The sequence below is a fragment of the Tachysurus vachellii genome, chromosome 13 (assembly GCF_030014155.1).
Source record: "Tachysurus vachellii isolate PV-2020 chromosome 13, HZAU_Pvac_v1, whole genome shotgun sequence".
Taxonomy (NCBI): domain Eukaryota; kingdom Metazoa; phylum Chordata; class Actinopteri; order Siluriformes; family Bagridae; genus Tachysurus; species Tachysurus vachellii.
Window position 1 is genome coordinate 7,568,747 of NC_083472.1, and position 15,542 is coordinate 7,584,288.

Below are 15,542 nucleotides of genomic sequence, written 5' to 3' on the forward strand. Positions count from 1 at the left end.
AAGAACAAACTTCATGTACTCATAGAGCTGTGTACAATTAGGATGTAAATACGTTTTAGTGATCACAGAATACAAAATCATTCATTCATTCATTCATTTTCTACCGCTTATCCGAACTACCTCGAGTCACGGGGAGCCTGTGCGTCATCTCAGGCGTCATCTGGCATCAAGGCAGGATACACCCTGGACGGAGTGCCAACCCATCGCAGGGCACACACACACTCTCATTCACTCACACAATCACACACTATGGACAATTTTCCAGAGATGCCAATCAACCTACCATGCATGTCTTTGGGCCGGGGGAGGAAACCGGAGTACCCGGAAGAAACCCCCGAGGCACGGGGAGAACATGCAAACTCCACACACACAAGGCGGAGGCGGGAATCGAACCCCACAACCCTGGAGGTGTGAGGCGAATGAACAAAATCAAGCAAATAAAAAAATATTCGCTGCAATTATTGGGCCAAGACGCATCACAACGTAACGCAAATTCAGCCAAAGCCCTCTTCCCTACATATGTGTTGAATATGGGTAGAGCTATCCTAGAAAGTTGTTACGTATGTGTAGGAGTTTAAAAGAACAAGCTTTTTCACCAATTAAAGTTTTTGGAGGAAAAAAAAAGAAGCACAAAAAACTCTGTCACAACAATCATAAAAAAACCTTACAGAACAGCAACACCCATGACTACATGACACACACAGCATGAGCTATGCATCATGGGGTTCAGCAGTGCAGCAATTATCATCTGATATGATGGCCTACTTAACAGTGCTAATGTCTATTAGCCTACTATGCATCAGTCAAGTATGCCAAGCAATGAAGTGTTGACCCGATACTCCAGGCACTGCACTGTTATCAATTCATTTCTGAATTAGATATTCCTGACACCCCTGTGAGGAAAGAGCACCTACAGGGAAAGTGGGAGAGGGAAAAAAAAAAGGATGAGCAGAACGTAAGTGATGAATAGTTGATGAAGTGCTTGCAGGCAAAAAAGAAGAGAAAAGCTATCGTTCTCCCTCCCTCTCTCCTCCTCTCTACTCCTCTCACTCCTTCTTTCAAAGAAAATGCACCCCAAAACATGATTTTTAAATAGACAACTCCACTTGCTTGGCTGATTTTTGGGTCAAATTTAAATCAAACATTTCAGTTTTTCCAATTCTCTATGAATATTTGCTAAGGCCATATGGACTGGTCAATGCTCCTGCTGTTGTCCAGATCTTTGTTAACAGTGTACTAAGAGATCTTATTGGAATATTTGCCAGCATTGAGCCCACACCAGGGCTCTGGATTGATTTATCCAGAACAATTTCTTTGTGCTCGCTCTATCATCAGGAGATTGTGAGTTCGAAGAGAGCTTAGGGAGCAAATCTGGCCATGCTGTATGGGGGGAGAGGATGTCATCTCTCATGTCAATCATTATACTAGCCAATTGTGGGTGTCTGAAAGATTATTTATGTGGAAGAGGACAGATTTTTTATAGGTTTTTACGCTGCCTTGTGGCACAGCATAAGCAGCAGTAGAAAAGATGCAGTTCACTGGCTTCACTTGTCTCAGGGGAAGTCCATGCTAGTCTTTAACCTGCCCAGTTGGTATCTAAAATTTTATAAGGGAGAGCTGGCTTGTGGGTTGCAATAAACAGATGACCAAAAGAAATCAGTGCTTATGCCTATTACCCCATGTCCAATAAGCTCTATTGTTAACTAGAATTAACACTTTTCATCTCATATTGCCCAGGTTCCAAAATATCACATATAAAGTAGATACCCAATCATATATGTACCCATCAGATCCTAAACCCACCACTGACACCATGTTGCCAGAATCACCTAAGCCTTAGAGATCACCCACAATGTCTTCTAAACAAGACACACGTCCCTTTCAATCCCTGCAATACTTTGAGAACCTGGGTTCTGACTTTCATTTCCATTGGTTAGAAGCACTGGTGTAAAACTATGCTCTAAAACATGCAGACATTTCTTAAGACATGTGTGTCCTTGGATTTATTGTGCTTGGTTTTCAGTATTTGCCTGAAATTATTACTCAGTTAGAAATATACAGTGGTGTGAAAAAGTGTTGGTCCCCTTCCTGATTTTTTATTTTTTTGCATGTTTGTCACACATTAATATTTCAGATCAACAAACTAATTTAAATATTAGTTAAATATATCATAAGTAAACACAACATGAAGTTTTTAAATGGTTTTTATTAGTAAGGGAAAATGAAATCCAAACCTACATAGCCCTGTGTGAAAAAGTGTTGGCCCCCTAAACCTAATAACTGGTTGGGCCACCCTTAGCACAAGATCTGCAATCAAGCGTTTGCGATAACTTGCAATGAGTCTGTTACAGCGCTGTGGAGGAATTGTGGTCCGCTCATCCTTGCAGAATTGTTGTAATTCAGACACATTGGATGGTTTTCGAGCATGAACTGCCTTTTTAAGGTCATGCCACACAATCTCAATAGGATTCAGGTCAGAACTTTGACTAGGCCACTCCAAAGTCTTCATTTTGTTTTTCTTCAGCCATTCAGAGGTGGATTTGCTGTTGTGTTTTGGATCATTGTCCTGATGCAGAACCTAAGTTCGCTTCAGCTTGAGGTCACGAACAGATGGCCGCACTTTGTCCTTCAGGACTTTTTGGTAGACAGCAGAATTCATGGTTCCATTTATCACAGCAAGTCTTCCAGGTCCTGAAGCAGCAAAACAGCCCCAGAACATCACACTAACACCACCATATTTTACTGTTGATATAATGTTCTTTCAGAAAAAGAACATTATGAGGAACATTATGAGCTTTTGAGGATCTTTTGGTCCACTTCACTTCATCGGTCAGGTCTTCTTTAAGTGATTTCTTGATTGCAAACAGGTGTGGCAGTAATCAGGCCTGGGTGTGGCTAGAGAAATTAAGTTTCTCTTAACACAGTTAAGTTATGTTTTAACGGGGGGGCAAACACTTTTTCACACAGGGCAATGTGGGTTTGGATTTTGTTTTCTCTTAATAGTAAAAACCTTTTAAAAACTGCATGTTGTTTACTTGTTATCTTTGACTAATATTTAAATTTGTGTGGCAATCTGAAACATTAAAGTGTGACAAACGTGCAAACAAAGAAAAAAATCAGGAAGGGGCAAACACTTTTTCACACCACTGTAATTATTATTCCTGTGTTTCTGTTTAACATGATAAATGTTTAATCTCAAAATCAAACAAAAACAATGCAAGTATAAATTAAGCTTTCTGAGCTGAGAAAATACATATTATGAAAAAAAGAAATGCAATTACCTTTGTGAATAGCTTCCTTTTCAGTAGCAAGGATAATGAAGATGATGCATGATAAGTATATGTGTAGATTATAGCTATGCTACTATAACGTAATGCTTACATAAATGTACACATTCTTTTGAATGTTGTCTCCTCCTTGGTGGAAGACAACAGGAAACAGTGCTTCCAGAGAATTTTAATTCCTAAAAATACTTATAGATGTGTTAGTGATTTTGCATTTCAGCAGAAATTAGCTGAAATGTGCTACTAGCAATTAACTACTGTTTACATTTATCAAAGCTTTTTGTCCACACAATATTTAAAAATTATTGAAATATTTCAAAATATTTAACTGCTACCCACCCAAATTACACACACACACACACACACACACACACACACGCAAACACACACACACACACACACACACACACACACACACATACACACACACCACACAATTTACAATGTACAATATCCTCACAAGCATACAAATATACAATGGCTGAATGGCAACACAGTTAGCTGGCTGCAAAAGCAACAAAACCACAAAATCAGAGAATGTGTTCCCTTCATTGAAGATGTAATTAAAGTTTAATCAAACACAAATTTGAACCTGTATGCTTCATAAACTTAACCACAAAGACAGACCACTGCATGAGACATGATTAAAAGTCTTAGTTTGTACAGGCATGGAGGAAAAAAAGTCTCTTCATTTCCAACACTAAATCATTTACACTTTTGCCATGACACTGGTCTAAAAATACTGCACAGTGACGTGTGAGCAGTGAGACAGATGCGCCATTATACACTAACAAAGGCATAGGTGGTCTTATGCCTTTTTGTCTTAAACGTAATGTTTTTTTTAACTGCATCCAGAAAAACACTGTTGAACCGCTTTCATCTAATCCACAGTGAGTGTGTCTTGATGATGCAATGCACCAACCAAAACGCTCATAACCTGCAGGGAACATGCATTTCAATCAGCCATGCTCTTAAATAATAACGTAGAATTTTCTAAGATTCTCAAATATCCAAAATTTTAAAAAAGGGACTTGTCACTATTGTGATTGTATGTCAAACAAACATGCATTAAAAGAACACTTTTTCCTGAAAAGAGCAAAAGAAAATGTAACAGAAGGAAGCTTCTGAAAAAAAAACCCACTGATATATGCCAACAAGCAAAAAAAAAAGCTATAGGCAATAATAGGCTTACATTAGCGGAGAGGACTGGTGTGCAAGTAGCAGAGCAGAAGAAAAACTAAGAGCTGTTTAATTATTCAGTCACTTGATAGACATTAGCAATCTTCCATCGGCCAAAGAACACTCACAACAGCCATAATCTTCCAAAGTCCTACCTCGGCTCACAGACGTACTTTAAGCAATTTGAAACAATTCCTGAACTTTTGAACCTAAGAACAAAATACCAGTTATAATATATTAAAACATTGTTTCATGCACAAAAATTTTCATCAATTTTAGATTAAACCAAATCAAAACTATAAAAAAAATCTATAGGTACTTTGACAACTGATATTTAGCACTAAAGATAATAGCCCTAATTAAATAGCAGACCCCATGACTATACAAGACATGACTCAATTTGAGAAACAAGGCATATGAAAACCTTCAATAATTTCAGTGTGATTCATTGGCTCTCTCTCTCTCTCTCTCTCTCTCTCTCTCTCTCTCTCTTTCTCTCTCTCTCTCTCGCAAAGTCACAGAGAAATTCAGCATATTGCTACAACAACTCAAACCTTAACACAACACCCACCATTACCCCTGCCACTAACAGATCCACCTTTACACATGCATCACTTCCTTCACTTCCTTACATTGATCTTGATACAGTAGCTAGAAACTTTTGTATAAACAATAAATGGTAAGATCACTCCACACAACTGTTTTTTCATCTTGTCCAGCTAAAGCACACCAGACATATGAACAGAACTCAGTTGTAGACGGAAGATTAATTTTAATGGGAGTAATTGGAGTAATGGGAGATTACTCTGGTAAATTGACGTATTATTCCACATCTCCAGAATGCATTCCCAGCTTACTCCACCTGTATTTCAACATGTTGTATGCAACTGTGCTTCACTCTGTAATCAGTGGACCAACAGGTTGCTCAATTTTAGTTTGTGTGCACTCCACTGATTACAAAGCAAAGCACAAAGCCATGGTAGCTTCAATGTAATTTTACAGATCAGGTGGTGTTTTTCCAATCATCAACTGTACGTGAACCATTGGTCATTATAGTTGAAATTATGTTGGTGTAGAACCCAAAAAGTCTTCTTTTGTAGCCCAAATGCCTCAAGGTTTGACATGTCATGCATTCTAAATTGGTAGTCAACTCACCATGGTTGTAAAGAGTGCTGATTTGAGCTTCCATAGCCGTCCTAGCCATTCTCCTCTGATCTCCAGCAGAATTGCTGTATGGTTTGTTTGTTTGTTTTATTGTTATTTTGTTGTTTTTTTCACACCATTCTGTGAGGAACTCTAGAGACTGTTGTCTGGGAAAATCCCATGAGATCAGCAGTTTATTTAAATAGTCAAATTTGAATAGCTGCTTGTCATAAACACCCATGCTACATGGACAAAGCCACTGAGATAATGCCACATAAACAGAGACACTGAGAACAACCTGACTTACATTTCATACAGGACCTTCAGTTCACATTTTAGCACCAGGCTAACCTAACTTTGTATATTAGAAATACTGGTATTGGTAATTGCATGATTTCAAATGTAATCTATGTTAATTTAACTCTGCATCAGCATGAAATTATAAATAAACTGATTTCATTCACATTACTTTTAATCATTTATGGTAAAATAAAGTTTTAATGGACAGTGTATTTAATCTAGATGAAGTATTTCAACTTAGTAGAATTGCATTAGGGTTAATTATCATGTGTCTTAAATAAATTACAGTTCTACATCAACACCATACACTTAGCTGTGTAGGTTGAAAAGATGTGATTTTCAGGTTGCAATAGCATAAAAAATGGTCAAATGCACAAGTACAAACTTTTAGGTTATCCAGTATATGGTTCTGGCTTCTCCATGCTATCACTGCTGTTTTTGGTTAAATGAGGTGTCCAAACAATAATTAAACAATCACAGAAGCAAAAAAATAAAAATAAAAAATTGTTAAAACTATTGTTAAGCTGGTTTATTTGTGCTGTGTTTACCTCGGGTTAACCATCATTATGCTGAGAACAGATTATGTTGAAATGCACGATGGTATCTAGTAGTAGATTTATATACCCGTTATCTGCATTTTTAGTGGAAATCTCTTTGCAGTACTTGCTCTCACACAGCTCTTTTCTCATTTCCGATCACGTGGTCTTGTGCTCCGTGCCCAATAAAAGCAAAGTGACACGTTGACATCTGCAACGTTACATACTGGTTACACATAAGCACAGCACTTTAAGCAGAGGCATTAAAGTAAATTGAGGATGCATGTCAAACGTTTCATTTCCCACAGAGGCTTGTATTTCCTGTTAAAGGATTAGAAAGGGACAGTTGGGTCTAATACTACATCATCTTTCCACACTGCATCCGATGAAACTACGTTTCAAATGAAGTAGCCTAATCTATGGAATGAAAAGATCGGTGCATGCTGCAGCCTGGTCAACATCAGAGCTCGTGGTCTGGGAGATAACGATAATTGCTAATTTAATGCAGGCTAAGCTGATGTGGTCGGTCAGTGTGTTTCCTGGTGTATTTCTAAACTGTTGTTTCCAGAACATACGATTAAACATTCTTGCATATGTTTTGAAGAAACGTAAAGAAAACCTCTAAAGCAGGAAGATTAGGACGCGTTATTAAATTTTAATTCTGATGATTATATACAGGAATGCAGTGCCACAGCAATAGCGCGCGTCCCAACACACGCTGCTGGCCGGTATAAAGAATAAACTTACCGCAGTCTTCGCACAGAACGCGCTCCACATCTTTTTTGAGATTCTTCTCAAGGGTTTCACGAGGAGCATACGACGCCCTGAACACCAGAGGCTCCTCTGTGGGGTCCATGAAAAATATGTATCTGTGGTCCTTCTCCACTGCGACGCACGGAGCCTCAGAGCCAAAGTCGCCAACGGTTACGAGTTGCTGGCGCTCGAGCCCGCCACTGTTGGTCGGCCACACGTCTAGGACTCGGACGCTCACGCTGTACGTTTCGGCGGAGGCGTTGGCGGGCAGTTCCTGGACCTCGCCCTCGATCACCACGGCCGATCGGTACGCCTGCTCCTGCAGGGAATCCAAGCTCGGGGCGTAGCACGCAAAGGAGACCCCGACGAGCAGCATGGAGAAGTGCACAGCATCAAGCCTCCTCATGCCGTCGGCTGTGGCTCAGGGGCGGCCGGCCGCGGTGGTGCAGGTGCAGGTGCAGTGGTTTCGGGGCAAAGGCTGGACGAGGAGGACAACGGGTTACGGCGGCGGAGGGGTATAGCGGGTGGGCTCCGTTGGCGGGGCAGAGCGGCAGACCTTTCGCAGGCTGTGCCCATGCCATCTGTGGGCGCCGCTTTCCCCGCGCGATTTCGTGACGGGGGACCGCGGGACGCTCAGGAACCGGAAACGGCCCCGGGCAGCGGCGCGGGGCGGAAAAGGGCTCGTTGCTGCATTCTCCTTCAGCGCAGTCCCCCAACGCCGGTGTGCGTTCATAAATTACGCTCTCCGCGAGAGCGCAGATTCCGCAAGACGCCGCTAGTCTTCCTGCGTCCAGTGAAATGTCATCGCCCGGGTGGGCATACTGTCACAGATGAAAAACCGTGGATTCTTAAGATATTATTTGGGTTCAATGCACTCAACAAAACGGATTTATCCAAAAGGGCCTCTCGAGATGTCCGATCTTAAGGTCTGCTGGTAGATTTTACGCTTGAATTGCTCTCCAAAGGGCGACGACACACGCAAGACGTGCAGCTGGGCGATGCAACAAGCGCGTCCCCTCTACTGCTCACTGCACACACACGCGCGCGCACACACACACACACACACACACACACACGCTCACACACACACACACACGCACACACACACACGCCAACGGCGACCAAAAATCGCCTGCCTCCTGTCTGTGCTCGGGCGTCTTCTGGTGTTCTCTTGGTGCAAATAAAACTGAATGATATGGGCTACAGTGTGACAATCATGCTGCATGCGGCGACTGGAGCTCAGCAAGAAATCTCCCCTAATCCCACCTTCAGCTGATCAAATGTTCGAGCAAAGCGTCGGTGGTTTATAACGCAATTGCATCGCAGGCGAAGAGCATAGAGCTTTTCCATGTACAGCAGCGTACACACAGGCTCAGGCCCCGCAGACCGCAGAGTCAGAGGCGATGAATAGCGCTGCGAAAGGAGCTCTAATGGAATCGATGCCCAGGCGATCAGAAATTAATTTAACGCTGGTATCCTGATTTATTGAAATCCTACGCCGCATTCAGGTCACATTCACCATTTTGCCCCAAAAAGCGACCAGGTGGGGTTCAGAGCAGCTGAAGTGCAGCCCACCGACCATCCTATCAGCCATATTTACCACGGCAGGCAACAGGTCCTGCGGGCATTTGGCTGCGAGAGGGCACTGTCTATTAATAAAGGGAGGAGACCGGGCATTGCAGCGTTATGACAAACAAAGAGCGCATGAGCGTCACAGTAATGACACATGGTTAGTATGAATGGACTGTAAGTGCGTATTTATGAATAAAATGGGAATTTAAAGTGACAGACGCGACTGCATCATTTTGGTCATATACTAAATGCGTCGTGAGACTGTGGCTGTTGCTGGGCGACGCTCATTAACTGCTGTAGGGCGACATCTGCAGGCCACAGGACGTGATCATGGCGCGTAGATTTGGTAGATATTTATTCTCTGGCTATACCAAACTTTCCACAGATACAGACAAAAAAAACCAGCTTCTACATTTACGAATTCATGAAAACAATGTAAAAAATATAATGTTAAAGTTAGGCTACGTCATTCAAGAAAAATCTTTTTTATGGCAGCCAGACATGTTGGTCAGGATAGGTCCAGGATCTAGAATAACCATTCTCTCTCACTGTGCAAGGTTTCTTCTATCCCATTTTTTATATATATATAATTTACAATTCTTCATCGAGAATCATCACCTATTCTCGCAAAATTCATCTCAGTGGCGCTGGGGCCGTAGAACTGGTGCTGTCCGAGGTGCTGAAATAAAAAAAAAAAACACATCTCCTCTTACATCATTTTGGCAATAAAATTCTTATATTTCTTATATTTCTTATGCTTTTTTCCGTGCCAGTCAGTTACTACTTGTAAGTATGAGATCTATGAGATCTCTGTGAAAGAAATTTGAGATGTTGTGCTTGTAGATGTGTTGTAAGAGATGTTGTGCTTCATGACTGAATGCAGATTATCCATGGAATAGTTTGTCAAAAGATTTAAAACAACAATTGAAAAATGTAAAAATCTGACAGAGGAAAAAAGTAGTGAGATTTTTAAATGTACAAACAAATAAAATATTTTATTAATAGGTGCTTTTAGGGCAATTATAACTCTTATAAATTTGGAATTTAAAAATTATTTCGATATTAATTACATTTACAAACAACAACAAAATAGATTCAATTATAATTTGCCTTTCCATTTAAAATTCTACAAATCACGTAGGTACACTGCCCGTTTTCCCAGATGGTATCATGATGTCTCAAAATCTTGGATGAAGAAATAAATTGAATTTGTGTTTTCTTTGCTCTTGCGATCGTGTGTTCTCTCAAGTTTTTTTAACAGGACAGCACATTTTTTCATGTATGGAACCTCTTTTCTCTTTGCTATGTTGTAGTTTTGGAGTAAACCGTAGGTATATATACTTCATCGTGATGCATCCACAACAACATACACTACAGACAAGCTTTGCGCAATGCTGCGCAAGTCATCCGCCGATCTGACGTTAACCAACACACCCACAATCGTCAGTCTTTCGGACTACAGTAGGCCTCATCTTTACAGTACCTCAGCTTTCCTGCGCGTCGTTTACAGATATCGCGAGAGCGACAGTTGAGGTTAGCAGCAGGCTTAGGAAGAGACGGGAGAGAAGGTAAGCGGAGGAGGCTGCATCATGGCGGACAGAGACAGCGGTAGCGAGCACGGTGGTTTCGCCACAGGCCCCGGTGGTGGCCCGATGCACCAGGAGGCGATGGGCGCCTCATCGCGGCTCCAGCATGACACGGAAGAGCTGGCGTCCAAGCGCGTTGACATCCAGAACAAACGCTTCTACCTGGATGTGAAACAGAACGCCAAAGGCCGCTTTCTGAAGATCGCCGAGGTCGGGGCTGCGGGAAACAAGAGTCGCTTGACCCTGTCTATGTCAGTAGCCGTGGAGTTCCGAGATTACTTGGGTGACTTCATCGAGCACTACGCACAGCTGGGCCCCAGCCACCCGGACACGGTGCAGGACGAGCCGCGGCGAGCGCTCAAGAGCGAGTTTCTGGTGCGGGAAAATCGAAAGTACTACATGGATCTGAAGGAGAACCAGAGGGGGCGGTTTCTGAGGATCCGACAGACCGTGAATAGGGGCCCCGGCTTGGGCACGGCGCAAGGCCAGACCATCGCTCTCCCGGCGCAGGGGCTCATCGAGTTCCGCGACGCTTTGGCAAAGCTCATTGATGACTATGGCGTGGACGAGGAGCCAGCGGAACTGCCCGAGGGCACGTCGCTCACCGTGGACAACAAACGCTTCTTCTTTGACGTGGGCTCAAACAAGTATGGCGTGTTTATGCGGGTCAGCGAAGTGAAGCCGACATACCGCAATTCCATAACTGTGCCGTGCAAAGTGTGGTCCAAGTTCGGTGCCACGTTCTGCAAATACGCGGATGAAATGAAGAAGATCCAGGACAGGAACAGGGAGAGGAGGGCGCGCGAGCTCTTACCGGAGGCCCTGCACGGTGATGACGGCGATGAGGATTAATGGACGTGACGCTTAACGGCGAGTAAGGAATACAAAGATGAGACGACTACAGACCATGTAAACAAAAGTTACTGTAAAAGAAAAGGAGCGATGAGAGATTTCAAGTGGATCGTCATTCACACAACACACATAGATTTACAGTTGCATCACTTCGTTCATCCACCGGTTATTATCCAATTACTCAACCATATAACAGTAAGCCGCTGCTATCAATAACACGATCCACTAACTGCGTCCCAGACGGTCAGAATGTCATAAGTCGGAGTGTGTCTATTTACCCATGCGTTTTTGTACACGTCTAAACTATTAAACAGTACTGTTCCAAAGTGCAAATTGAAAAGAAAAAAAGGAAAACAGAAATGCTAAGACATTCTAGCTTAAAGCTACTGTATTTGGGAATTTGTGAACCAAATTTTTAATATGATAAAAAGGAAATCTCCGTTTGAAGGTACGTTGAAGATGAAGGTTTAAGATGCTGTAGGTGTTGTGAGCTCTGCGCACAGTCCGTCTGCTGAAAGGATGTCCATCCCGACCGACCCGAGGCATGTGAGGAACTCGTGCAGTTGTAATCATATGCCTTTATAAAAGCATAAAGACCAAAGGAGATCGTATTAGCTCGTCATGCAACATTTGTTCTGTACTCCAGGTTTAGAAAGGAGAGTAACAACGCAGTGAAGTCGGGGGTCGGAGAGACTATTATGCTATTATGACCGATAAACGTTTATTTCTATTAAATACATCAACCCTGTTGCACCATGCACAGCAAAATCCACAATGTTGAAGCCACAGTGCTCATTTCATTCCTCTGAACCCAAATGAGCATGGTGTCAGTTCAACGCTGGGGATTTTGCTGTGGGCCCACTGCCGTTTGGGCACGTTTCATTAAAGTGCTAACTTAGAAATACAAATTTATGATTTTGTGAATCAGATGTATTTAGATTCTTATTAAAAAAAAATACCCACGTTTTCTGTGGGATTTTCTTTCTTTTTTCTGTTGTTGGGGTGTTGGGGTGGGTGGTGGGGGTGTACTAAAACAAAAGGAGCTGTTCTACTAGTGTGAGCATGCGCAGATGTGTGGTGCCCCTGTACGGTGTGGCCACTACAACATCCAAAACCAACCTGGTGCCTTAATGCTTGCCACACGTTTACATGCTTTATGTGTCATGCGCTTTTGATCGCTGTTTGTCTTGCTTCTCACAACATCCCTGTTGCTGTGCCACTTGTGGTGCTTCTAAAGGACTTTTTTGAACAAGCCAAACTCTACAGAGGCTCACGGGTTTCTCTTCTCTCTGCGTTCACCTAGGAGCACAGATGATGATGACGATGATGATGATGATGATGATGATGAAGTGTGTTGATGTAAACATGGGTTAAGTCACACTGAGGCTGTGGAGGTTTGCTCCTTGTGCTCCTGATTTAAAAAAAGTCCTTTGTTAGTGAAAAAAAGCCGTTAGGGAGACACCTTGCTGTCTATGGCTCCAGCCCTGTGTTTTGCTCTTTGGGATTATGGCTGTAGGCCTGTATATGTTTGTATGGTGCTAATAAACCCCACTCGCCCGTTTACCTGTTTTGTCAGCCTTGCAATTCTGACATTCAATTAAATTTTGTCAGCCGCACACCACATGTTGCTATTCCAAATTCTGCTAACAAAGTCTATAGTGCTAGCGTTTCAGCCAGGGTTGCCATAAATAGGGATATATTGATAGATCCAACAGACATGAGTAGACGGGGGCCTTGGAAACAAAAGTGACCCAGGAAAACAAACTCTTCATATCTGGGGGTCTAGTGCATGAACCTGTCCAAGAGCTTGTACTGGCACCCCTGGGTGAAGCATCTTGTGCAATATTGTAGGTTATATGCCAAGACCTGCATTCTCTCTGTGCGATGTGGATACAGCATTGTGTCTTACCTAAATATGTGTGAACACATGAGAAATCTTTTATGTTATTGCTAAATTTGTGACTGTTCTGACTGTTCCATGCTGCTTAGTTCAAAGGTGGCTCTCCGTTGACCATATGCAGAACATGTGCTTTTTTTTTCTGCCGGTTGCTTAGCAGCCACGTACCCGTGACGCATGTGACGTTAAAGGCTGTCAATGTCATGTTAAACAGCTTAGTTTGGAGCTTCTCAAGCAGTTGAGAATTGTTAGGTTGCTCAATTTCTCTCTTTTAATGGCACAATGCTTCCTGTATAAAGTCTTAAATATTTATTTAAGAAAAAATTCTATTTGAATATTTTATTATAAAAAAAAGAAATCTCGTAAAATATGACATTAGTGCTGTTCAGCAACGTGGCAAGATAAGTGTTCTTTTGTTAGAGCTAGAAGATCGTGCTAAGATTTGACAGCTGGTGTTTATTCAATACCTGGGAGAAAGAGAAATGCAGTCAGGCTTGCGTGTTGTGTTTAGTGAGTCTGTGAACACCACAACGACCTGCTGACTCAGTGGGGTTTTCCATTGGAGGACTCCCCTTTATTAGGCCTGTACAATCTTACAGACAACATGGCTGCATATTTTCCTTTCCAGCCAAGCAGGAGCAGTAACTGAAGGCTTCAATAAATTGATTTAACTTTGTGGCTCCTGATTGGTTGGACCTTTACCCACAACGGATGTCTGGGGATAAGATTAGAGACCTCTGTCCTAGGAGGTATCCTCAACCTGCTAATGATGTGAGCACAAAAGAGCACTTTCTCACTCTGCCCCCCCTTCTTCTCAGCCTGGTTATGTTTGGTGTAGATTATGCACTCCTCAAGATGTGAGCTTTGTTGCTACACTTCTCACTTCTAATGCAGAAGCTATTTAAATTTCTATGTATAGACTTTTCTCTATTTTCTGGACTTTCCATCTCCCTTTTGGGCGGTCAAGTTCATTTTTTCCTATCACTGCCCTGATGTGATTACCAAACTCTTCGATGTGTGCCACAAATGCAGTGACATGATCAGTTTGATTAAGCTTCTTGTTTTTACACAAGACACTAACACAACTCAAAACTGGAAATAAAATCAAGACCTTTTTGCCCAAAAGGGTGTTTTCCTTGAACAGATCATTGCAATCCTAAACAAATCACAAATATACAGATTGTTTTGCACTCAAAAGATGTATCTCTCAATCAAATGCACGTTTGTGTATGAGGCTAATTTGTTGGTGAAAAAGGAACTATAGTCCATTCTAAAGGTGCTATTAAGTACTCAATGCCTCTGTGATTTCACTTTCTGCCTGAAAAACTGGCAGCGTTCCACTAAGAGTGTTCAACATCACTCACTCCACACCAGCAAAGTTCTAGCTTTGCTTCCAATCAACATAGCGCTATTTACTAAAAGGTGTACATGCACTGTGGTAAATATAGATAAAGAGCAAAACACACACACACATGTAGTACTCTTGGTTCATATACAGGAATGAATCCTGAACGGTGCTCCATCTGTGAGGTGGGGAACCTGAGTTAAGCTCAACATATTTCCTGTTAGTGGTGCTTCTTATATTGTCGTCTTTACTTAACTGTTAGTGTGTGTGTTTCTTACCATCTTTGCTTTATAGCTGTGTGATGAATTTAAAGCTCTGATATACAGGAATGAAACCAGACTTAACATTATATCACCTAGAAAGAGACAAGTAGGATGTCCTGTGTGTGTGTGTGTGTGTGTGTGTGTGCGTGTGCATGTGTGTGTGTGTGTGCATGTGTGTGTGTGCATGTGTGTGTGCATTGATGCTAGTTTTCAGTTCACTTTCCTGAAATCACCATCAGATGCAGTTCTCATGTTATGGTCCTGATGTGTCACAAGCTTAAGGCCTTGACCAGACTTGCTAAACATAAACACATTTGCATATTTCTGTCTTTCTACATACAAATAGATTGTATAGGTTTTGGGTTCAAGATATTTTGGACAATAGGGATGGGTTTAGTGTGAGAGGAATCAATAGGAAATAAAAAGGAAGATCCCTACATATCCCATGTTCCATCCCTGTTTTATTCTCTATGAAATGTGTTGTACTGAAAAGATTAAATATATGACATGTAACGTGTGTGTGTGTGTGCACATATATATATATATATATATATATATATATATATATATATATATATATATATATATATATATATATGGTTTGTTACATATGATGATGCTCCTCTTTATGAAATATATATATATATATATATATATATATATATATATATATATATATATATATATATATATATATGAAAAGCATATTGCTGTTTTATTTCCTTTCTATTTTATACTTACAGAAAGCATTGAATCAAATGGATAATACTTGCACTTTAAATATATTAAGAAAAATTATAAGTCTGCATATTATTTTTGATAGGAGAGCTCA

The 15,542-nt window shown here is 41.5% G+C and overlaps 2 protein-coding genes across 2 annotated transcripts in view; one reads left to right on the plus strand and one right to left on the minus strand.

Moving 5' to 3' along the window:
* The window catches only part of nrg2b (neuregulin 2b), a 55,979-nt gene extending 47,791 nt beyond the window's left edge, over window positions 1-8,188 (minus strand). Inside the window, exon 1 of the mRNA XM_060885994.1 lies at window positions 7,190-8,188. Coding sequence (XP_060741977.1) covers window positions 7,190-7,601 — 412 coding nt within the window. The 5' untranslated portion in view covers window positions 7,602-8,188. The remainder of the gene's footprint in view (window positions 1-7,189) is intronic.
* Window positions 8,189-10,249: 2,061 nt separating this feature from the next.
* Window positions 10,250-15,289, plus strand: purab (purine-rich element binding protein Ab). The gene has a single exon (XM_060884983.1). The coding sequence runs from the start codon at window positions 10,357-10,359 to the stop codon at window positions 11,203-11,205; it is 849 nt and encodes a 282-aa protein (XP_060740966.1). The 5' UTR covers window positions 10,250-10,356; the 3' UTR covers window positions 11,206-15,289.
* The last annotated feature ends 253 nt before the right edge of the window (window positions 15,290-15,542 follow it).